Below are 19,510 nucleotides of genomic sequence, written 5' to 3' on the forward strand. Positions count from 1 at the left end.
ATTTGATGGCGGGGAACACATGGGACTTCAAAGGCATCGCGCAAACGTTCTTTACGCGCTGCGGCAACTTTGATCTTGGTTCATTTGCATAGCGCTGCGTGCGCGTAGCTTTTCCGAGTGATCTCCTTCTCAATAATACCTCCATGGTAAGACGGCCGCACAACCAGAAATTTTCTCCTTGCGAACTTACCAGTTCACCAACCTTTACCATGTGGAAACGAACATTTACAATTCGAAAATAAATTAAAAGAACTGATATCGTTCATTGTTTTAAATTACAGTATTTTGTGTTTTTAATTTTTTTTTTTTTTTTTTACAGTTACATTAACAAATTATGGCTACGATCGAGTGTCCTGTAAGCGCTGATTTTTCCAAAACAATTGACTTTCCACCAAATATGTCTATCAGATTTCAAGAATGTGCAGACGATTTGAAAAAAATTGGAATTTCCCCTGAGTTAGGATTTGTTCTTGCGAACCCATTGGTAATTCCTTTTTACTTCTAGACAGGTTGTTGTTATTATCTATAGTTATATAATTTTGTTTAATGATTACTTTTTAAAAAGATAGGTCTACAGTCCTCACGCATTTACTATCATAGTGGCATTATTAATTGTCAATTTGTATAATTATCAAATCTCCAGTCGGCTATTCTCTTTGAGAACAGAATGTGTTAAAGCCATTAACTATGTTTTTCACTGAGCAAAGCCATCGTGTCGGGATTCAATATTTCGACATTAATGGAATCCTGATCATTGATGTTGAATCCCGACACGATGGCGTGCATGTCGATACTTGGAGTATGTATTATACTATCTTATCTGAGATTAATCAGTGGACCTTTCGGTTTTCAAAGTTAAGTATGTAATTGTAAGTATCCTATATAAGTATGTAATATATTATGAAATTAAGTAATGTTTAAAAAAATATGATAAATACTAGCGTTATATTTGACATTTATCTTTTTTTTTTCTCTTTTGTGGGAGTCAAACCCACATTTATTTCAGCACATAGGCCTAATATTTTTTCAACTTTCCATTTCACAATGAAGATCACACAACAGTATATTAATAATAAAATTTAAATTAGGCAACTATACACATTTAATATTGCAAGATACAAACATTGCAATTACTAATGTAAACATTGGGATAAAATTGGAAATGAATTATACGATTTTGGTTCTCTCCTTTACATTATACTGTATATATACTCTTATTATAATATATATTTGAATTATTTACAACTTAGATATAAACAATAAATACAAATAAAATCATTTAATAAAACTGTACACACGAGCTTGTATCTAAAATATATTAGATTTAAAAATTATAAAACTTATATAAATACAATTTAGTTATATACTTATATACTTAGTTAGAAATGACTTATATATTTCCGTTCTCTCCTTTACATTAAATATATACTTTTACTAATATTATTAACAACATGAATATAGAACAACTTATACAAATAAAATCATTTAATAAAACAATAAACATGAGCCTGTATCTAAAATAAGATTTGAAAACTATAAAAATTCACATTAATAACATTTTGTTATATACTTATATGCTTATATTTAAATGCATCAATTATTAACGATTAGTTGTTTTTCCCCTCATTTTATGAAATCAGAGAGCTTTTCCTTTATGTCGGCCCATTTCTTCTCGGCTTCATTAAAATTACATGTGTATTCATTTGATATTAAGTTCTAATTTAAATAGGTTCCAGATATTTTTGGATTCTCGATTTTCACTTTTCTTCGCTGGTTTAAATAAGAATTGTGAATTGTAAATACAAAAGGTAAATAAAGAAACAAGTTCATTCATAAGTCTTTTTGGAGTTCCAGTGACTATGTTGAACCAAGTTAAACCAAGTGTTAATGTTCTCTCTGTAGGAAAGCACCCAGCAATCAGTGCATTAAAATTATGCCACGCAGGTTGAATTGTTATATGGTTAACTAGCATGTTCTTTTCATTTTTAATTTCTGAATGACATTTTATCACATAAGTTGTCAGTAACTATATTCCAATCTTTCAATCTTTCAATCTAATATACGGTGTAATATTTTAAAATTAAATTGTGCTATTTTCACTATGTGTTTCATACAATATACCTTAGAATACCAGACTTTTTTCCAATCAATATTTTCATTTATGAGCACATTTATCTTTTTAAAACTTTTAAAACCTTTAAAGCAATCATTGCCACCGTATTTTGAAGTTTGGGAAAAGCTGGCTAGGAAAACAGCAAGTCTGGTTGAAGACGGAACATTGCGAGCCGAAATACAAAAGGTGGGAATGTACTCAATGTCAAATTTGTGTCCAAATATTCTTATTTGTAATATGCGAATCAAAGCGTCGATTCACTTCCTGAGTTCTAATTGGTTGTGCAATTTTTTCACTTCGCAACAACTCCGATAGATATTCAAATGCGCATGGAACGACGCTTTCGATTCGCGCGAATAAATTCGCACAGTGGAAAACAGGATTCTAGCTGGTTTTCTACCAGACAAATTTATTCGCGCGAGTCAAAGTGTCGGTTCGCTTCCTGAGCTCTGATTGATTACGCATTTTTTCGCTTCGCAAAATCTCCGATAAGGATGTGAATGCGCATTCGCATAGTAGAAAACCGGCTTCCGATTTGCGCGACGACGTGACGCTAGAACTCATGTGTGACCGATCTATCGTCTTCTGCACAACCTTCTGCACAACGTAATTCGTATGGGCAACCACTAGGGCCAAAATATACAATTATATCGCCGTAAAAACAAATCCCCCCAAAAAGACAATTCCAACCACGCAACTGTCAAATTCAACACCGGTAAAGAAAGAATCATCCCGTAAATACAAAACCTTGTACGTAATAGGCAAAACAAAAATCATGCCGTAAAGACAACCTCAATCGGAACGGACAAATTCACGCCGTACAGACTAACTAAATTACATAGAAAGAAACTGTAATTAATCGGCAGCAATTTATGACCAGCAGGAGTGGCTCGGATAAATAGGTTATTTTAGGAATAAAAGAATATTAATATATCATATTATACCGGTGTCACATTTTTATTTTTTCTCTTTTTGTGAACTCACTAGCTTTCCCTCTGGATTGCTGTGACATTGTTTTTATACCAAATAAATGATATATATATTTTGATATGCTGATATTCAACTGAAAACTCCAACTGTGCCAAAATTGATAAGAACAATGTTTGTTCTTTGTTTTTATGTTACTTAAAGGGGTACCAGTGTTAAAATTGCTATAACTAATGTGTTACGCTACTGTATTTTGTCGAGTAAAATGGCAAAAACAGGGCTAACATTCATGGTCAAGAATAAACGACCCTGGAAAAATAATATACTAAGCGTCTATATATATATGCTGTCTCTTATACACATCTAGATGTGTATAAGAGACAGACTTAGATATAAAATGTATTATCATGTAAGTATTTTAATCATTTGTATGCTTGCATTGCATTGTTTTTGTAAACTCACTAACTTCCATCTGGGATGACAAAAAAAAATGTAAAAAATAACAAAAAGAGAAAGAAATAAAGGTGGGTGAAATTCCCACAAAAGAGAAAAAAAAAACTTCCATCTGGGATTGTTGTGAGATAGTTTGTATGTCGAATAAATGAAAACAAATGATATTGATATGCTGATACTTAAATGAAAATATCCATTATGCTTAGCCATTAAACCAACATGTTCAAAGTTTTTTAATTATTTTTTTTTAATGCACAGAAAGTCAGTCTCAAATGTGTAATAATGATTTAATTAAAACATATTGCTTCCTTCATCCTTTTTGGAATATGCGTGGCATTGTTTTTATTAAAATAAAAACGTGAACCACATGACTTTTGCATAGCCTTTTCTTTTCTTTATAAATTCTAAAATCTCGAGTGTGATTCCATGATATTCGTTTGCTAGAGAGGTGCTACTGCATATTTTGGTCTATTTTTTAACTAGATGCTGGATAGACCTATATTTAAAAATGAATACATACATACTTCAAACCCATTTTTTAAAATGTCTGACAGTGCTCTTTCCCCCGAGCGTCCATAGTTATTTTACAGACATTTGAATAATATACAATATCAGTTTTTTGTTAATGTGTCCTAGCAGTTTTGCCTATTACGTACACAGTTTTGTCTTTACGAGATGATTCTTTCTTTACCGGTGATGATTTTGATAGTTGCCTGGTTTGCATTGTCTTTTTGGAGTGGATTGGTTCTTACGGCGATATTTGTCTATTTTGACCCTAATGGCCACCCTTAGGTTCGGGCCAAATTGCGTCCTTTATGATTCATGCATGCACAGATACTCCCTAATATTACTTGCTATGTCAATGATACAGTATACTTTACAAATATTTTGCTTTTAGATGCCATTTTTACACCACGAGCACCTACAATCACATAAAGAATTGCGGCTTGCCCACACGTGCCTGACGGCTTTGGTGCATGGCTATGTTTGGATGGCAGGAGAACAAAATATAGTCTCAGTAAGAACCGTAATGAATCAAAATTAAACTCAAATATAATTATAACCATGATAAAATACATTCTGAGTGTGATAAAGCACACCAGGCAATCACGGATAATGTTTACATTCTCCAAAGGAAAAAATAACCTCAAAACCTTTTCATTCCATTAAAATCATATTTCAAATTAAAAATTTTAATATACATATATTTATATAAAAAGCTGGGATGACCACAAAAAATAATTATCTCATTCTGTCAATGGGTATTGAAAGTGAACGAATCGTGGTGTGCAGAATTGGGAACGCTTGAGATTATAAAAGTTCACGCTTCTCCTTTCTGCTAAAGCACTGGTGCCACGAAAGGCCATTTGGTAGGCCTACAGGGAGGTAGCTGAGTTTACAGAAATTTTCATTTCCATTGTTTCTCCATATCTATTGAATTGGATTGATTACAATATTTAAAAAAAATATATATGAATAGCTTGCAGTTAGTTTCTCCTGCTTTACTTTTTATACTAACTGACATCTTAAAGAGCACTTACAAATGTTCTATAGAGTATTCCGATGAACTTAGCAATACCTGTGTGTGGAGTATCAGAACGACTCGGAATTGATCCTGCCCTTCGACACTACACGTTCGTTTTGAATAACTGGACGCTCCGAGATAGAAGTAAAAAATTAGAACTAAGGTAAAAATGACATTTTGTTTCCCTTATCATTATTTTTAGGCCTACATTTGGCGTACCTTTATTTCATTCTTTTTTTTTTAAATGTTTCTTGACTCTATGCACACTTTGTTCACATTATTCACTCTCACTAGCCCTCAATCTTACCTTCAGCCATCCCACCTACAGTGGCTCATCCGGGAATATAGGATGGGCTCAGGGAGGTCTACACTTCAGGCCCACTATGGTTGGGGTATTTAAGAAGATTTATGATTGTGGCACTTCCAGATGGCCGGAAATGGCACTCTCAGACTTGAATTTGTATATAATGTTCTTTTTTCTCAATTTTAATAATAATTTTGAAAAATGTAGGGGGTGTGGGCGGACCGGCTGTGTCCACCTTGAATCCGACCCTGACCTAGACTATTGTTTCAATCTATTATTTCCTGACTTGTTTGGTTGTAGAATAGCCTATCCCCATTTCTGGAAGTCACGACATTACAGAAATGGGAATATTCGCTATTCTACCATCCCAAACTTCTGTGACTGTGGCAAAGAAGTGTTTCGCTATAGCCTAACATTCTCTGGTATTGCTCTACCCTCTGTAGCTTGCCACAGAGTTAAGTACTACTTTTGACCTTACGCTCTAGTTCTATTTTTAACTGCTTAATTACTATATTGTACAATACACAGAAAGTAAAATACACACTTTTTTTTATAAGAACACATTTTATAAAAACAATGAGGCTGAAATTGCTTAAAAATTAAGAACAAAATAAGAACAAAATTGAGGCTCAGATAAAATGTCAAATGAAATTTTTATTTAAAAAAACCAAAAAAACAAAAAAAACTTATAGGCCTATTTGTTCCTTTAAGTTCAGTAGATGTCATTATATAATACTCTCTATAATACAGTACAGTAAGTGTCCTCCTGTCAGTTGGAGCCATTTTTAGCAGCCTTTTTTTCGGGTCATTTTTTTCCAGGCCCTTTTTTCAGGGGCAATTTTTTTCCAGGGCAACTTATACCTACATTCTGGTACAGTACAGTGTATACTGTAATAATTTGAAAAGTGTGTAAAATAAGAACAAAATAAGAAAATTTTGAGCCTGAAATCGGCCAAAAAATAAGAACACTGAGCCTGGGCAGAAGTTTACTGGTTCTTATAAAAAAAAAAAAGTGTACTTGTCTTAACTTATATTTTTATATTCGGTTTTCAGTAATGTTGAAACTATCATAAAAGTACGTGGAGGGGAAGACGAATCTTGGTTTTTCATGGTTGCCCTCCAAATGGAACTTGACGCAGCGCCAGGCGTGTGCGCAATAGTTCGAGCTCAGCAGGTAAATGGGGTGGGGAAACACACTGCGCTGATAATTATTGTTTATATGATCATTAATAATGCAATTATGATATTCGGCATCATCATAACCATCCTAATACTTTCATGATAATAAGCAAAAACATATTCTGTATAATCCTTATCTTACCAGAAAAGTCAAAATATTTGAACCATGTTTTTAAGGCTGTCAAGGGCGCGGAAACAAAAGTACTGAAAGACTGTTTAATGGCTATATCTGCTTCTATATCACAAGTTGAACTGGCACTTAAAAGAATGCATGGTAGGCTATAAAATACCGATTATGACGGTGACTGTGATGAGGATAATTATAATGATGATGCTACTACAGGTGATGATTATGATGATGATGATGATGATGATGATGATGATGATGATGATGATGATGATGATGATGATGATGATAATGATGATGATGCTGAGGAAGATAATGATGATGATTATGATAATGATGATGATAAGGATAATGATGAGAACAGCTAAACACTCGACCATATCGTAATGTGATAAAATATCTGTTTCACTTTTCGAATCCATGTATTGCATATTAAGAACAATGCCGCCCTGATGTCTTTTACGGCGTACTTCGACCGTTTTTTAATGGGTGAGTTTAAGTGGTACTTTGAATTTGAGTCAAATATAAATTATATTTTAAACTAAAACATTGCAGGTTGATATAAATAACAGACAACTTTATATGAAGACCTTAATGATCGTATTATATTGCTAGCTAAAGGTTATTTTGTAACATTGTAACCCAGTTACAAAACCGAAAGAAAAATTTCAGACCTTTCTTTTGTAATTTTTAATAAAGTTGAAACATATATAACGATTCTAGTTACAATACATAACAGTAATTTAGAAAAACTAAAACCTTACTTTACGTTTAAGGTGGGACAGTACTGCGTTTAAATCGAAGGGCTTACAAGGTCTCATATATGAGGGCGTGAGTCCTCATCCAAGAGTAGTAAGTACTCTATATCAGTAATTAAGGTCAATTAATTTATTGTTTTAATTCCACTCAAAAATAATGAGAGACCTGTCTGTGTTCAGTAACAACAGGTTTGATCAGTTTTGAGCAATTTAATCAAGCAACACTTGCCATCCATCAGAAAAAGAAATACATTGTTCCTTATAGTTTTCGAATGAGCTGCAAATTGAATATCAGTGCGCGCCAGAACCAACTTCGCACAAATTAGAAGCGTTTAATATATTGTGTGGACAAAGATAAGCGAAAACAAAGCATGGTGGCGACAAACTGTAAATAAAAATAATCCAGGTTACAGCGGGCGCTCTTCCGAAGCTGCTTCCTCGGACGTTACGTTTATTTATGCACAAAACGAGCAGAGTGGACTCTATTCTCTTTCAATAACTTTGTTAATAGGTACGCCATTAATATCATTTAAGTACTGTAATATAATAATTATTATTATTAACCTAGTCTTACCATAATATTGTTTTTTTTTTAAGTACGCTGGTGGTAGCGGCGCTCAAAGTGCTATATTATTTGCCTTCGATGCGGCACTAGGAGTCACTCAGTCAAATTCTGGTAATTATCATGCTTGAATGAATTAATATACCTATTTCATATAGTATTCATCATTTCTTTACCTTGGAGTTCCATTGAACGAGAGAACTGATAGAAAAATTATAATAATAAATAATTATTATATTATAGGTTACAAGATGTTTTTCAACATGCTGTGTCCTGCCCATAAGCAATTTGTTGAAACTACCAGAAATGGGCCATCAATTCAGTCATATGGTAATATCTTTATTAAAACATAATGATATCTTTTTAATTTTATAGTAATATGCTTAGTATAGTAGGCCTACATGTTTACTGCAATACCACTGCTGCTGTTACTGTTCTTTCAAGTGAGTTTGGAATCAGAGCTTTTTTCACACAAGCAAACATCTCACAGTCTACTGCGATATAGCAATAGTTTCTGCCGTTTCCACGTGGGTTATTGAGTATTTCAAAACGAAAAAAAAAAAAAAAAACATCAAATCTATTGGGCCTGTTACTGCTAGACTGAATAAATAAAACAGATTTATGTCCAAGTATTTCTTTAACTCAATTACTCTAAACCTTTACTCGAAATTACTGCTATGCCTAGTTCGTCATGTTTTTATTTTCTTGTGGCTCATTTCGTCGTTGTTGCTGCTGCTGTTGTGATTGCTGCTGCTATTGTTGCTGTTGCTACTGTTGCTTTTGCTGTTCTGCAGAATGCTGCTACGTTAACAACTACTAGCTAATAACACTATCACAAGTCATTCCCCAACATTTATTTACTTTATTTATTTACTAATATCTTTAGCCAGGATGACACAATCATTTTAAAGAAATGTTTTTCATTGTGGTCCTGGAAAAAAGAAAAAAATAAATAAATAATAATAATAATAATATTATTAAAAATAAAAAAAAAACTTCTCATCATTCCACCCCTATATTTACTTCATGGGGCATTGGCAAGTCCTCGAGTCCAGCCAGCAGGTTCTCCGCTGCTAATACTGCCATTAGATCTCTTGAGTCTTCAGTTGCACTGCCGATGTGGGGAAGGACAACTACAAAAATAACAAAAATATAGTGGCATTGATTGGTGACGAAATTTCTAGATAACATGTAAGATACAATAGCGATCATTTTATGAACAGTTGGTTACACACCACATAGTGTTGGTCATAGAATATGAAGAGGGTAAACAAATATGACAAAAATAATAAAATAGTTATTTCTATAATTCCATTTTGTGAAATACAAATAAAAATAATTCCAGCATCTATTCAGTGGCGTACCTAGGGGAGGGCGCGAGGGGGAGGGCACGTCAACCAAAATTACACCCCCAGTCGCCCCCCCTCCTCGAATCAGTTAAAAATCACCTAAAATCACCATATTTTGCAATTGGTCAACTAATCAAGTCCCCACTTCACCTTCCGCCATCAGCCCCCCACCCCAATTCAAGACGTCGCTGCACCTATACACTGAAACTTCAACATTACAAAATAATTACTGTTATTATACGACTGAATTATATCTCAATTATATATAATTATATATAATAGCTCACATATTTTTACACTACCGAAACGTGTTTTAGTAGGCGTGCCCAAGAATACGAGCATGTCCCATTTGGGACCAAGAGGGAATCTTAGCTGAATGATCCATTTTCGCATATGCTGTAAGCAAGCGATATACATACAATCGAAAAAAATATATATAATACGGTGTTTTTTAGGCTTACCACAGTTTGTTAGACTAAGAAGTTGGTGATCACTAGGTAATGGTTCTGGCGTGGTCACATCCAGTCCTGCGGCTTTAATCTGACCAGTTTTTAATGCTTGGTACAAATCATCGTGTTGTATAATACCCCCTCTGAAATAAAAATTAAAATTTATGGGGATGTTAGTAAATACAGAAATCAGTAATGATTTATTTTGGTATCGTGCAGATAAAAGTTATAATAGTAGTCTAGGTATGTGAAATATTATTTACTTTTGCATACCGGGGTTTTGTTTTATTTCTTTTATAAATAACTACTCATATTTTCATGTTTTCATATCTATTTCTTCAGTCGCACCACGCGGGAACATTGACACCAGGAAAATTAAGTTAGGAAACGTTGGGCATGTTAATAATTCTCCCAAAGAGTATAGAATGCTATGACCTTTGCTTGTACAGATGTAATAAAGTTTACCTGCTTGTGTTTATCAGAATGGCTGATGACTTCATTTTTTCAAAGGCATGTCGGCTGAACATTTCTTTAGTGTCAGGGGTCAACGGACAACAAATAACCACAAAGTCGCTCTCTCTCAAAAGTTTGTCAAATGAAACTGAAGACAGGAAGAAGATTATGTATTAGGTCTATTGTTGTATTCTTCCGGTGCGCAAACAAATTCACTTTAAAATTCAGGACGATAAGGAATAAAAAATGTCATTCACACTACGTCATGCTCCCAAAATTATAATTCATGAAATACATGAATATCTCGTATGCCTTCAATACTTTTAAATGTGATGGATATAAGCACATCTAAACTAAATATATAGGCCTAATAATAACAAAAGTAATCGATAATGAATAAAATAGGTATGAATAGCTATAAAATATAGGTATAATGAGAAAAAGGTATACTGTAAAAAAAATAAACAAAAACACAATGAAATAAAAAATGAAGACGCAAGCATTTTCATTTACGATGACGTAGGACCTATGAGAGGTCATTGAACTAACGCCACGCCACGCCAATATTTTTTATAAGCGCCGCACTAGCCTCTAAAAATGTTATAAGCTTAAGTTAAGAGCTTGGGCCTATTCGAGCATTTACGGTAGGCCTATAACACTATATAAGTAAAACGATTATCAAAATAGTCCTATAGAGAATAGTCATGTCAGATTTATCTCACCAAACTCTGCACAAATTATGTCTGCTTCAGATTTGGGATTCTGGTTATTATACAAAAATCTTTTAACACCAAATGGCTTTAATCTTCTTGCTACAGCAAGGCCAATTCTTCCTAAGCCGACGATACCGACGGTACTATCAGACAAGCTGGAACCACACATCCAAATAGGCTTCCAGCTACCCCAACCGCCACTAATAAAAAGAATGAATGCATAATTATTATACAAGTTTTTATTATAATTTTAATATTAGTTATTATTTAATTATAGTTTTAATTATAAGTTCTTATCGCTTTTCTTTTTACATTGTCGTTTATTGTATGTTGGAGTTACAATCACTAATAATTATCATCATGATGTTTATTTCTGAGACAATTGTTTACTTCTAATTTTGATTCCTGAATCTTATGTACTTTTTGCTTACATTTATCTTTTTATATTGTATATTTTTTTTTATAACTCAAGACAAATTATTAGGTGCTACGGAATTTTTGTATTTACGGATGAAAAGAAATGCATTTTACTAACTTGAAAAGTCTGTCATCATAAGTACGATTTTGTAAATAAGTGTAGGCTCTAATTAGACCTGGATTTGAATATATTAATATTTTGCAATTACTCCAATCTAATCAGTGACCTTACAGAACTTTTAATTGTAACTTTTGATTAATTAAGCTCACGCAAATTTACCTTTTTACGATATTGACTCCTTCGACTGTTCTCCGTGAAACCATTAGCAAGAGGGCGACAGTAAGCTCTGCTGTTGCTGTGAGAACGTCGGGAGTGAAGCCAACTGTAATGTTCCTAGAAAAAATAGAACAGCGGTATTAATCTGTAATTAACTTTTAGAAATAATTATAGTATTTTCATTCTCATTTAATGTAAAGGTTACTCACAAAAAATAGGATAGTAAAATAAGAATCAATCTCTGTATTTTAACTGAAATTGCGCCACAGTTCGTTTGTCTTGATTTGTCATAGATTCTAAAATTCTTACTAATATCGCTCATTTAAATCTCAATTAGGCCTATCTGACTAGTTTTTACCTCTGCTTGCAGGTAACAATGTCGATATGATCAAACCCAGCAGACATTGTGCTAATTATCTTTAAGTTAGGCCCTAGAATAAAACAGAAGATTGGTAATATTTAACATATGATAAATACTTTTTTTTTGTCTTTTTAATTTTTTTGTAAGATGTGTCTCCAAACGAAACTAAGCCGCTTTCTTTGTGTTGAAATTTACACAAAACGTATGTATATTACCTTTAACCCAGAAACCCGGTAGTTTGTTGATTGTTTATTGGTAGCGTCCCTTCGCTGCCAAAAATAGTTTTTTCGGCAGTTGCGTCCCCGGTGACATCGTGAGGGCATGGTGAAGGCTGGTTACGATTTGGTGACACATCGATTGAGTATTTTCATTCATCTGGCCATGTAAGTACAGATTCATGCTTATATTTTACACATTTTTATAGCTTATGGTGATATAAATTTAATAATTAGACAAAGACATTTTAAGTGTATACCCATACACTTAAATTAGTGTAGAAAACTATATTGTGATTATTCACCGGACGTGCCGTCTTGACCCAAAATAATGACGTCGGTACGATGTTTCCTTTTAAAAAAATAACAATTACTATGAATATTCTCAGAATTCTTCAATGCACGGAACATAGAATGTAAGCTGGGCACTTACTGCGCATAACGGTTGTCGGCCGATGTGATGCTATGAAGAAAGCGACACGACGTGCGCAACGGATCGTTTTTAACAACGATCCGTTCAGATTGCTACCGTCAATCAGCAGACGGCGTTGCGTCATCTATCGTTCACAGGGAGCGGAGTTAGATTTGTCGTACGACGCAGTGAGTGCCCAGCATTATTCTTTCTTAAATAATCATTAAAAATTACAATTTTTCATGGGACCTCATTTATGCAAAATGTGTTTGACTGTTAATCATTTTATTATGTATGTATTTTTATTCATTGCACAGGATTTACTGATAATTTTTTTAATTAGAGGTTTATAAAAGAAAACTGTTGTGTGATTAAGCCTGGTGCTTTCTAAGACGGAGTTGACGTTAAGGTAAATGAAACTCGAAAAAAGTGTTCCAAAGGCATGTTTATATACACTTTTTTCAACATCTTACTTGAATCTATTATACTGTGTATGATGATGGCATCAGGCACACAGATTTCAAGAAAAATACACAAACAGCGTGGTGTCCCTGTGCATTTTTGCACACATATTTGTGACATAGTTTTATGTACTTATTAAAACATTGATACAAACCAAAGTTGTCAATTATTCCATTTGAAACCAGTGTCAGTATAATCTTAGGTAAGCATGTGGTTAACATAAGTAAGAATTAGTTCAAGTCGGTTGTGAAACATTTTGTCGGTTGTAAAACATGTGTCGGTTGTGAAACATTTTATATAATTAGATCGTTTTATAGTATTATTATTGTAAATAATATTTTTTATTGTATTTAGTACATTTTGCATATAGTAAATTAAGTTTTTTGTAATTATAATTTTTTGTAATTGTTAATTATTTAATGTGCAATCTCTTTTAGTAAATTAATTGCTTTTTGTAATTGTAAGTTTTTGTAATTTTTAATAGTATTTATTGTGTAATTTTATTGTAATGCAGACAATTTTAGCCTTGTATCACCGTTTTGTATTTTAGTATTCATATAACGTAATAAGTAAAAAAAAAAATATTAATAAAAAAAAAAGTCATTACATTCACAATCTCAATATTCAAGCCCCGAGTGATTCAGAAATACCGGGATGGTGTCCGGCGGTGGATTAGATTAATAATAGGCCTAATAATAATGTTTATTTATGAGCGGACCCTTGCAACTGTGTTTCTATATAAAATGAATTTTACAAATGACAATAAAACTGCAGCTGAAACGGCGCCGAAAAGTATCGGTACGTAAAAAAACGCGCGCGCGCGTGTTATTTTAATTTTTGCCATAAGTTCTCTTATCAGCCTCTTGTTAAAAATGTATTGTCCCTTGCTAAAGTCAAAAAATCATAAAAAATAATTTTGAAATAAACTTACTCATATTGCAATAGCATACAAATTATTAACTTGTGCATAAAAATTATTGAATTTAAAAAATTTGTATTCTGATTTTAAAACCAAAAAAATTATAATAAAAATAATAAAACACTCTCAGTGACTGGAAGTGTTTCTATCATTTTCGCTGTAAACTGACGGCTAGACATTTTTAAAATACACTAATTGCTATGTTCAAGTTGATAACTTTTATGTTACTTCAAAATGGGCAAGTTAATTTCAAAAATATTTTATGATTTTTTTTGGTATTTAGTATGGGACAATTTAAGTTTAGAGATTTTTGAATAATACATTAAGGTCAACTCAGACAGCGTCGGCCGACGCAGCCCGACCCGATTTATCGTCGGGGGACAGTCTTAAGCCGTCGTGAGAAATATTAAACACGTTTAATATTCTACTACGCGACTACCCCCGACGCACACCATCGCGTCTGCGTTCAACTCACACAGACCCGACGCGACAACAAATCGCGTCGGGCTGCGTCGGCCGACGCTGTCTGAGTTGGCCTTTACTAACCTGCAGCATCTATAACCTCGACATCAATATTATCTGTTAGAAGACAGTACAGTCCGTCACATCCCACAATTCTTTTTAAGAGTTCATTTCTTGGTACGGGTTGGTCCTCACTTTCCCACATGATAACATTGCACCTGATATCAAAGAAAGGCATAATGTTAGAAAACGCTACAAAATTATCTTTTCATGGATGCATTAGGGAGTTTTAGCAAGATTACGAAAACTATACGGTAACGAATACGGTTACGTCATAAATTTCTATAAGACAACCCTTCATCTACAGTGGCATATTTTTCACAACGTAGGCGACTCGTGCCTTTTGCATGATTCAAGGATCATATTGAGCTCAAACACCATGTTGTTAAGAACGCTTTAGGCACGAATGACCGGTATTCGTATTCGTTATCGTTTTCGTAAGGTTGCGAAATCGCCATAATATCTTTTCCTAAATAATCCTCTTCCTACAATAAACCTTTAGCGCTATATAAATTTCTATATTATTATTATTATTATTATTATTATTATTATTATTATCTTTTAATAAACGAGCATAATATCGCAAGAAAACCGTCATATTTTTCATTTGCGATAGATAGGTATACTCAGAAATCTGGTAAACGTGGCAGTGCTGATCAGTTGGTGACATCGTGTGTGGCTTACTATACGCCAATTTTCTTATTCAAGCAACATAAACTCTGTACTGTACGCTACTGTCGTTTTTTGCAATATGTTTAGTATTTTTAGTATGATCATTTTGGAAAAGAAATCTCCACCATGGGTCCACTCTCTTTGTCTATAATCAAAGTAAAGAAAATCAATGTCTCCGTGGTCTTACCTCTTCTTTAACATAGTCACCGCCTTTGGTGATATTTGCCGAGTAACAAAGATACGTTTAGTCATAGAATAATCCATTCGAAGAATCGAAATACAACTTCTCGTTTAGTTAAAGTCTGTCGATTAAGCTGGAACAGATATAGATTTTATTCTGCACCAATCGTGCTGTATGGTCCCATTCAACATATTGATAACCCGCGTAATTTATACAATAATATATATTATAATAAACAAAAGCATTTTTGCTGGCGGCACATTTAAAATCAACAAATGTTGTAAAGTACATTACATGATATCAATGAAAACAATTGACAACTTGGACTGCATTTTCCCTGGTAAGATTAGGGACGTTTCGTTTTGTAGAGCATCGAGAATTTCACTGTTCCCTGACTGATTCGATTTCCTGATCAGTTCGGCGGTAGGCTTTCGTATCGAAAACATTCGGATTCGGACGGTGTAAATGCACTTGTTTAATGGCAATAACATTGTTTCAAGTACAGTCAAAACAGAAACTATGGTTTTCTTACATCATCTAAATTTAAATGCTGCTAGTGACTCATATCAGTATTTTACAAAGCCTCAAGTAAAAAAGACTTTACAGTACACATAATTTTACCATAATAACATACCGGTAATAAACACGGCACCAGAATCGTCACGTCCCATACTAACCCCAAACGCGGCTTTTTCCTAAACCTACACCGGTACACCCGGCATGTTGAAAACATAGGCCTATGTTTACCGGTACACCCGGCATGTTATGTTAACTTTTGCATTATAAGACTATTAAACAAATGCTTAGTACCACGCACCACCTGTTGAATGCCACCGCTAATGGTGTAGGCCTATGTTAATAAATTAGTTTATAGGCTAATGTATGTTCAAAATGTAGGTTACGTTGAAAACATACTGTATGTTTACCGGTACTTCATAATATTTTCTATATTGAAGTTAGCAAGTCTGAATTGAGGAAACTAGAAAATCTATTCAAGAAATCATGTGAAGCATCATTCTTAGTAATTACCGTAAATGCTCGAAAAAGCGCCGCGGCGCTTATAAAATTTTTAGAGGCTTCATTGCAGAATTCGAGAGCAGCGCTTATAAAAAAAACCCAACTATTTTGGTGACGTTCTCCATGCCCGTTATGTTACCGTCCACTTATTCCCGTAGTTAGATGGGCCTGTCCTGGTCCTTAATCGTTAACAAACGTTTGTAAAGAAATGCTTGAGTCTTCATTGTGTTATTTGTTCATTTTAACACTGCATACAATTGTATAATGCACCTCAGTACTCCACCCTACCCTTAAGTTAACTATAACTGTAGTCTAGGCTTAGGCCTAGGCATTCTTATTGAAAATACACTCTAGATAGGCCCGTTACCTAGTAGGCCTAGGCCTACATTATTGTTGAGAACCAGACTGTATATTTATGCGCCTATGTGTAGTAAGGCCTGCGCTGGGAATATATCCTCCAAGCAAAAATTTGACCTAGAAATCGATCCGCACATTTGGGAAAATAAAAGGGCCGATTTCCGCACAGATCTTTGCCGAAAATTAGGTTTTGAACAAAATATATATTAAATTTGAGCTGATTTTTGAGATACTCCGTGCAGTTAAAAAACTTTACAGTATGGGTTGGGAAGGGTTTTTGAGGGAGGCATTTATTTTTTTTTGTGAAAATGGATATGTTTATCATAAAAAATATATCAGAACATCAGCTCAAATTTGCAGGGAAAATTGTTAGGAAACTAGGTGCGCGCAATCGTAATTTTAACACTGCATACAATTGTATAACCCTGTTTCTAGGTGTTTTATTACACACAGAGTAATATACGGTACTTTCGATTAAAGCAGCGGCGTTTCGAGAGCGGCGCTTATCGAGCATTTACGGTACCATTCTTGTACTTTAAAAATGATTTTATAATCCAGCGTCTACTAAACCTAAAAAAAATAATTATGAATAATCAAATTTATTCAACAACATCCAAATAGGAGAACATACAGAATTATATATAGTATACATTGTAGAAATACTGCGAATTAGTTCTGTGTTGATGGCCGGGCGTTAGTTGACGCGAATTAGCATTAGTTGACGCAAATTGTCATGTAATGCTGTAAACTGACGCGATATTGCATTCAGAAAAAAAATTCATTTCCCTTGGTTGGTTTGGTTGAACAATTTGAAAAGCCGATGGTCCCGGTACTTCTGAGTCAAAGTTTCGGGACCGGGATTAAATGTTAAAAATATAGACCAAGAAAATATAAAAGGAAATGAATTGTCATAATCAGAAAAAGTGTTTCTTATAAGTAATTTTGAACAAATTAAGAGATTGATATTCTTGAATTCTGATTGGGATTTTGTTCCAGACTTTTGCTCTAGAGATTTTTAAAAAGAGCCATTCATTACAGAACAATTTTGAATTGGGGGGATAACGTTAAGCGAGTGAGCGTATCTCGTAGAATATCCATGTCGGTCAACAACCTTTTCTATATCATTACATAAGCGGGAAGGTGCAACACCATTTATACATTTGTAACCATTATGCCTTTGTACAACAGTCTAGGAATTCATTCATGTTAACCAGTGCCATAGAGCGATATTTTTTAGATTCGCTCTGCACGTTCATAGCTTGGCCTGGCAACAAAATATTCCATCGCAATGTTCGGTAGTAAAATCACCCCTGCTTCGAGCTTTTTTGCACACGGGACGCAAAAAATCGGAGTCAGTGCAAATAAAAGCGATGATGTCACCATCGGAGTTATAATCGACTTTATAGTTTACTAATATGCAAAAAATACATTTTTTTTCTCCCCGACGGCGGGGGTGGGGGTGGAGAAAAGGAGAACTCTCCCCATGGGGCCCTCACCGCCGCTAGCGCCACTCCTGTTACAACCACAGCCATTTCCATTTCCATTATCATTATCATTGTTATTACTATCATAACTTTTTGTTAGTAAATCTAATTTTCCTTATTTTTATCCTATCCCTTTCCATTTCTAAGCGTTTTCGTCAATTCCCATGCTTAGATCTTTATAAAGCTTGGTCCAAACAAACCCTATAGCAAAGATGTGCCTACTTAAATATCTGTCTCTTATACACATCTAGATGTGTATAAGAGACAGATGTCTCCGTGGTCTTACCTCTTCTTTAACATAGTCACCGCCTTTGGTGATATTTGCCGAGTAACAAAGATACTTTTAGTCGTAGAATAATCCATTCGAAGAATCGAAATACAACTTCTCGTTTAGTTAAAGTCTGTCGATTAAGCTGGAACTTGAATGATATAGATTTTATTCTGCACCAATCGTGCTGTATGGTCCCATTCTAACATATTGATAACCCGCGTAATTTATACAATAATATATATTATAATAAACCAAAGCATTTTTGCTGGCGGCACATTTACAATCAACAAATGTTGTAAAGTACATTACATAATATCAATGAAAACAATTGACAACTTGGACCGCATTTTCGTTTTGTAGAGCATCGAAAATTTCACTGTTCCCTGACTGATTCGATTTCCTGATCGGTTCGGCGGTAGGCTTTCGTATCGAAAATATTCGGATTCGAACGGTGTAAATGCACTTGTTTAATGACAATAACATTGTTTCAAGTACAGTCAAAACAGAAACTATGGTTTTCTTACATCATCTAAATTTAAATGCTGCTAGTGACTCATATCAGTATTTTACAAAGCCTCAAGTAAAAAAGACTTTACAGTACAACATAATTTTACCATAATAATATACCGGTAATAAACACGGCACCAGAATCGTCACGTCCCATACTAACCCCAAACGCGGCTTTTTCCTAAACCTACACCGGTACACCCGGCATGTTGAAAACATAGGACTATGTTTACCGGTACACCCGGCATGTTATGTTAACTTTTGCATTATAAGACTATTAAACAAATGCTTAGTACCACGCACCACCTGTTGAATGCCACCGCTAATGGTGTAGGCCTATGTTAATAAATTAGTTTATAGGCTAACGTATGTTCAAAATGTAGGTCACGTTGAAAACATACTGTATGTTTACCAGTACTTCATAATATTTTCTATATTGAAGTTAGCAAGTCTGAAAAGTTAGAAAATCTATTCAAGAAATCATGTGAAGCATGATCATTCTTAGTAATTACCGTAAATGCTCG

At 34.0% G+C, this 19,510-nt stretch overlaps 2 protein-coding genes across 5 annotated transcripts in view; one reads left to right on the forward strand and one right to left on the reverse strand.

Annotated features, from left to right (window-relative positions):
• LOC117125218 (indoleamine 2,3-dioxygenase 2-like) overlaps window positions 1–8,517 on the forward strand; it is a 10,197-nt gene extending 1,680 nt beyond the window's left edge. For 3 of the 4 annotated variants that reach the window (XM_033271667.1, XM_033271665.1, XM_033271666.1), the window contains exons 2-11: window positions 320–484; window positions 2,204–2,299; window positions 4,392–4,511; window positions 5,048–5,181; window positions 6,376–6,496; window positions 6,679–6,775; window positions 7,066–7,117; window positions 7,405–7,480; window positions 7,984–8,062; window positions 8,192–8,517. In XM_033271667.1, coding sequence (XP_033127558.1) covers window positions 335–484; window positions 2,204–2,299; window positions 4,392–4,511; window positions 5,048–5,181; window positions 6,376–6,496; window positions 6,679–6,775; window positions 7,066–7,117; window positions 7,405–7,480; window positions 7,984–8,062; window positions 8,192–8,301 — 1,035 coding nt within the window. In that variant the 5' untranslated portion in view covers window positions 320–334 and the 3' untranslated portion in view covers window positions 8,302–8,517. The remainder of the gene's footprint in view (window positions 1–319; window positions 485–2,203; window positions 2,300–4,391; window positions 4,512–5,047; window positions 5,182–6,375; window positions 6,497–6,678; window positions 6,776–7,065; window positions 7,118–7,404; window positions 7,481–7,983; window positions 8,063–8,191) is intronic. The other variant, XM_033271668.1, reaches the window with a different exon arrangement.
• Window positions 8,518–8,950: 433 nt separating this feature from the next.
• Window positions 8,951–15,486, reverse strand: LOC117125220 (glyoxylate reductase/hydroxypyruvate reductase-like). The gene is made up of 8 exons (XM_033271669.1): window positions 15,357–15,486; window positions 14,522–14,655; window positions 11,965–12,037; window positions 11,610–11,723; window positions 10,922–11,112; window positions 10,212–10,347; window positions 9,759–9,889; window positions 8,951–9,081 (listed from the first exon to the last, which is right to left on the reverse strand). The coding sequence occupies exons 1-8, from the start codon at window positions 15,431–15,433 to the stop codon at window positions 8,951–8,953; spliced, it is 987 nt and encodes a 328-aa protein (XP_033127560.1). The 5' UTR covers window positions 15,434–15,486.
• Between the last annotated feature and the right edge of the window lie 4,024 nt (window positions 15,487–19,510).

This window comes from Anneissia japonica, unplaced genomic scaffold, assembly GCF_011630105.1.
Source record: "Anneissia japonica isolate Jap-2015-1 unplaced genomic scaffold, ASM1163010v1 scaffold212_len457575_cov179, whole genome shotgun sequence".
NCBI classification, from domain to species: domain Eukaryota; kingdom Metazoa; phylum Echinodermata; class Crinoidea; order Comatulida; family Comatulidae; genus Anneissia; species Anneissia japonica.

Bases quoted from the DNA above. Each gene is read 5' to 3' on its own strand.
- LOC117125220 (XM_033271669.1), bottom strand. From the start codon at position 15,433: ATGGATTATTCTATGACTAAACGTATCTTTGTTACTCGGCAAATATCA. The intron at 14,656-15,356 runs GTAAGACCACGG...CTTTGATATCAG, and splicing joins GTGACTATGTTAAAGAAGAG to GTGCAATGTTATCATGTGGG. The intron at 9,082-9,758 runs GTAAGCCTAAAA...TTATTTTTGTAG, and splicing joins TCTTAGTCTAACAAACTGTG to TTGTCCTTCCCCACATCGGC.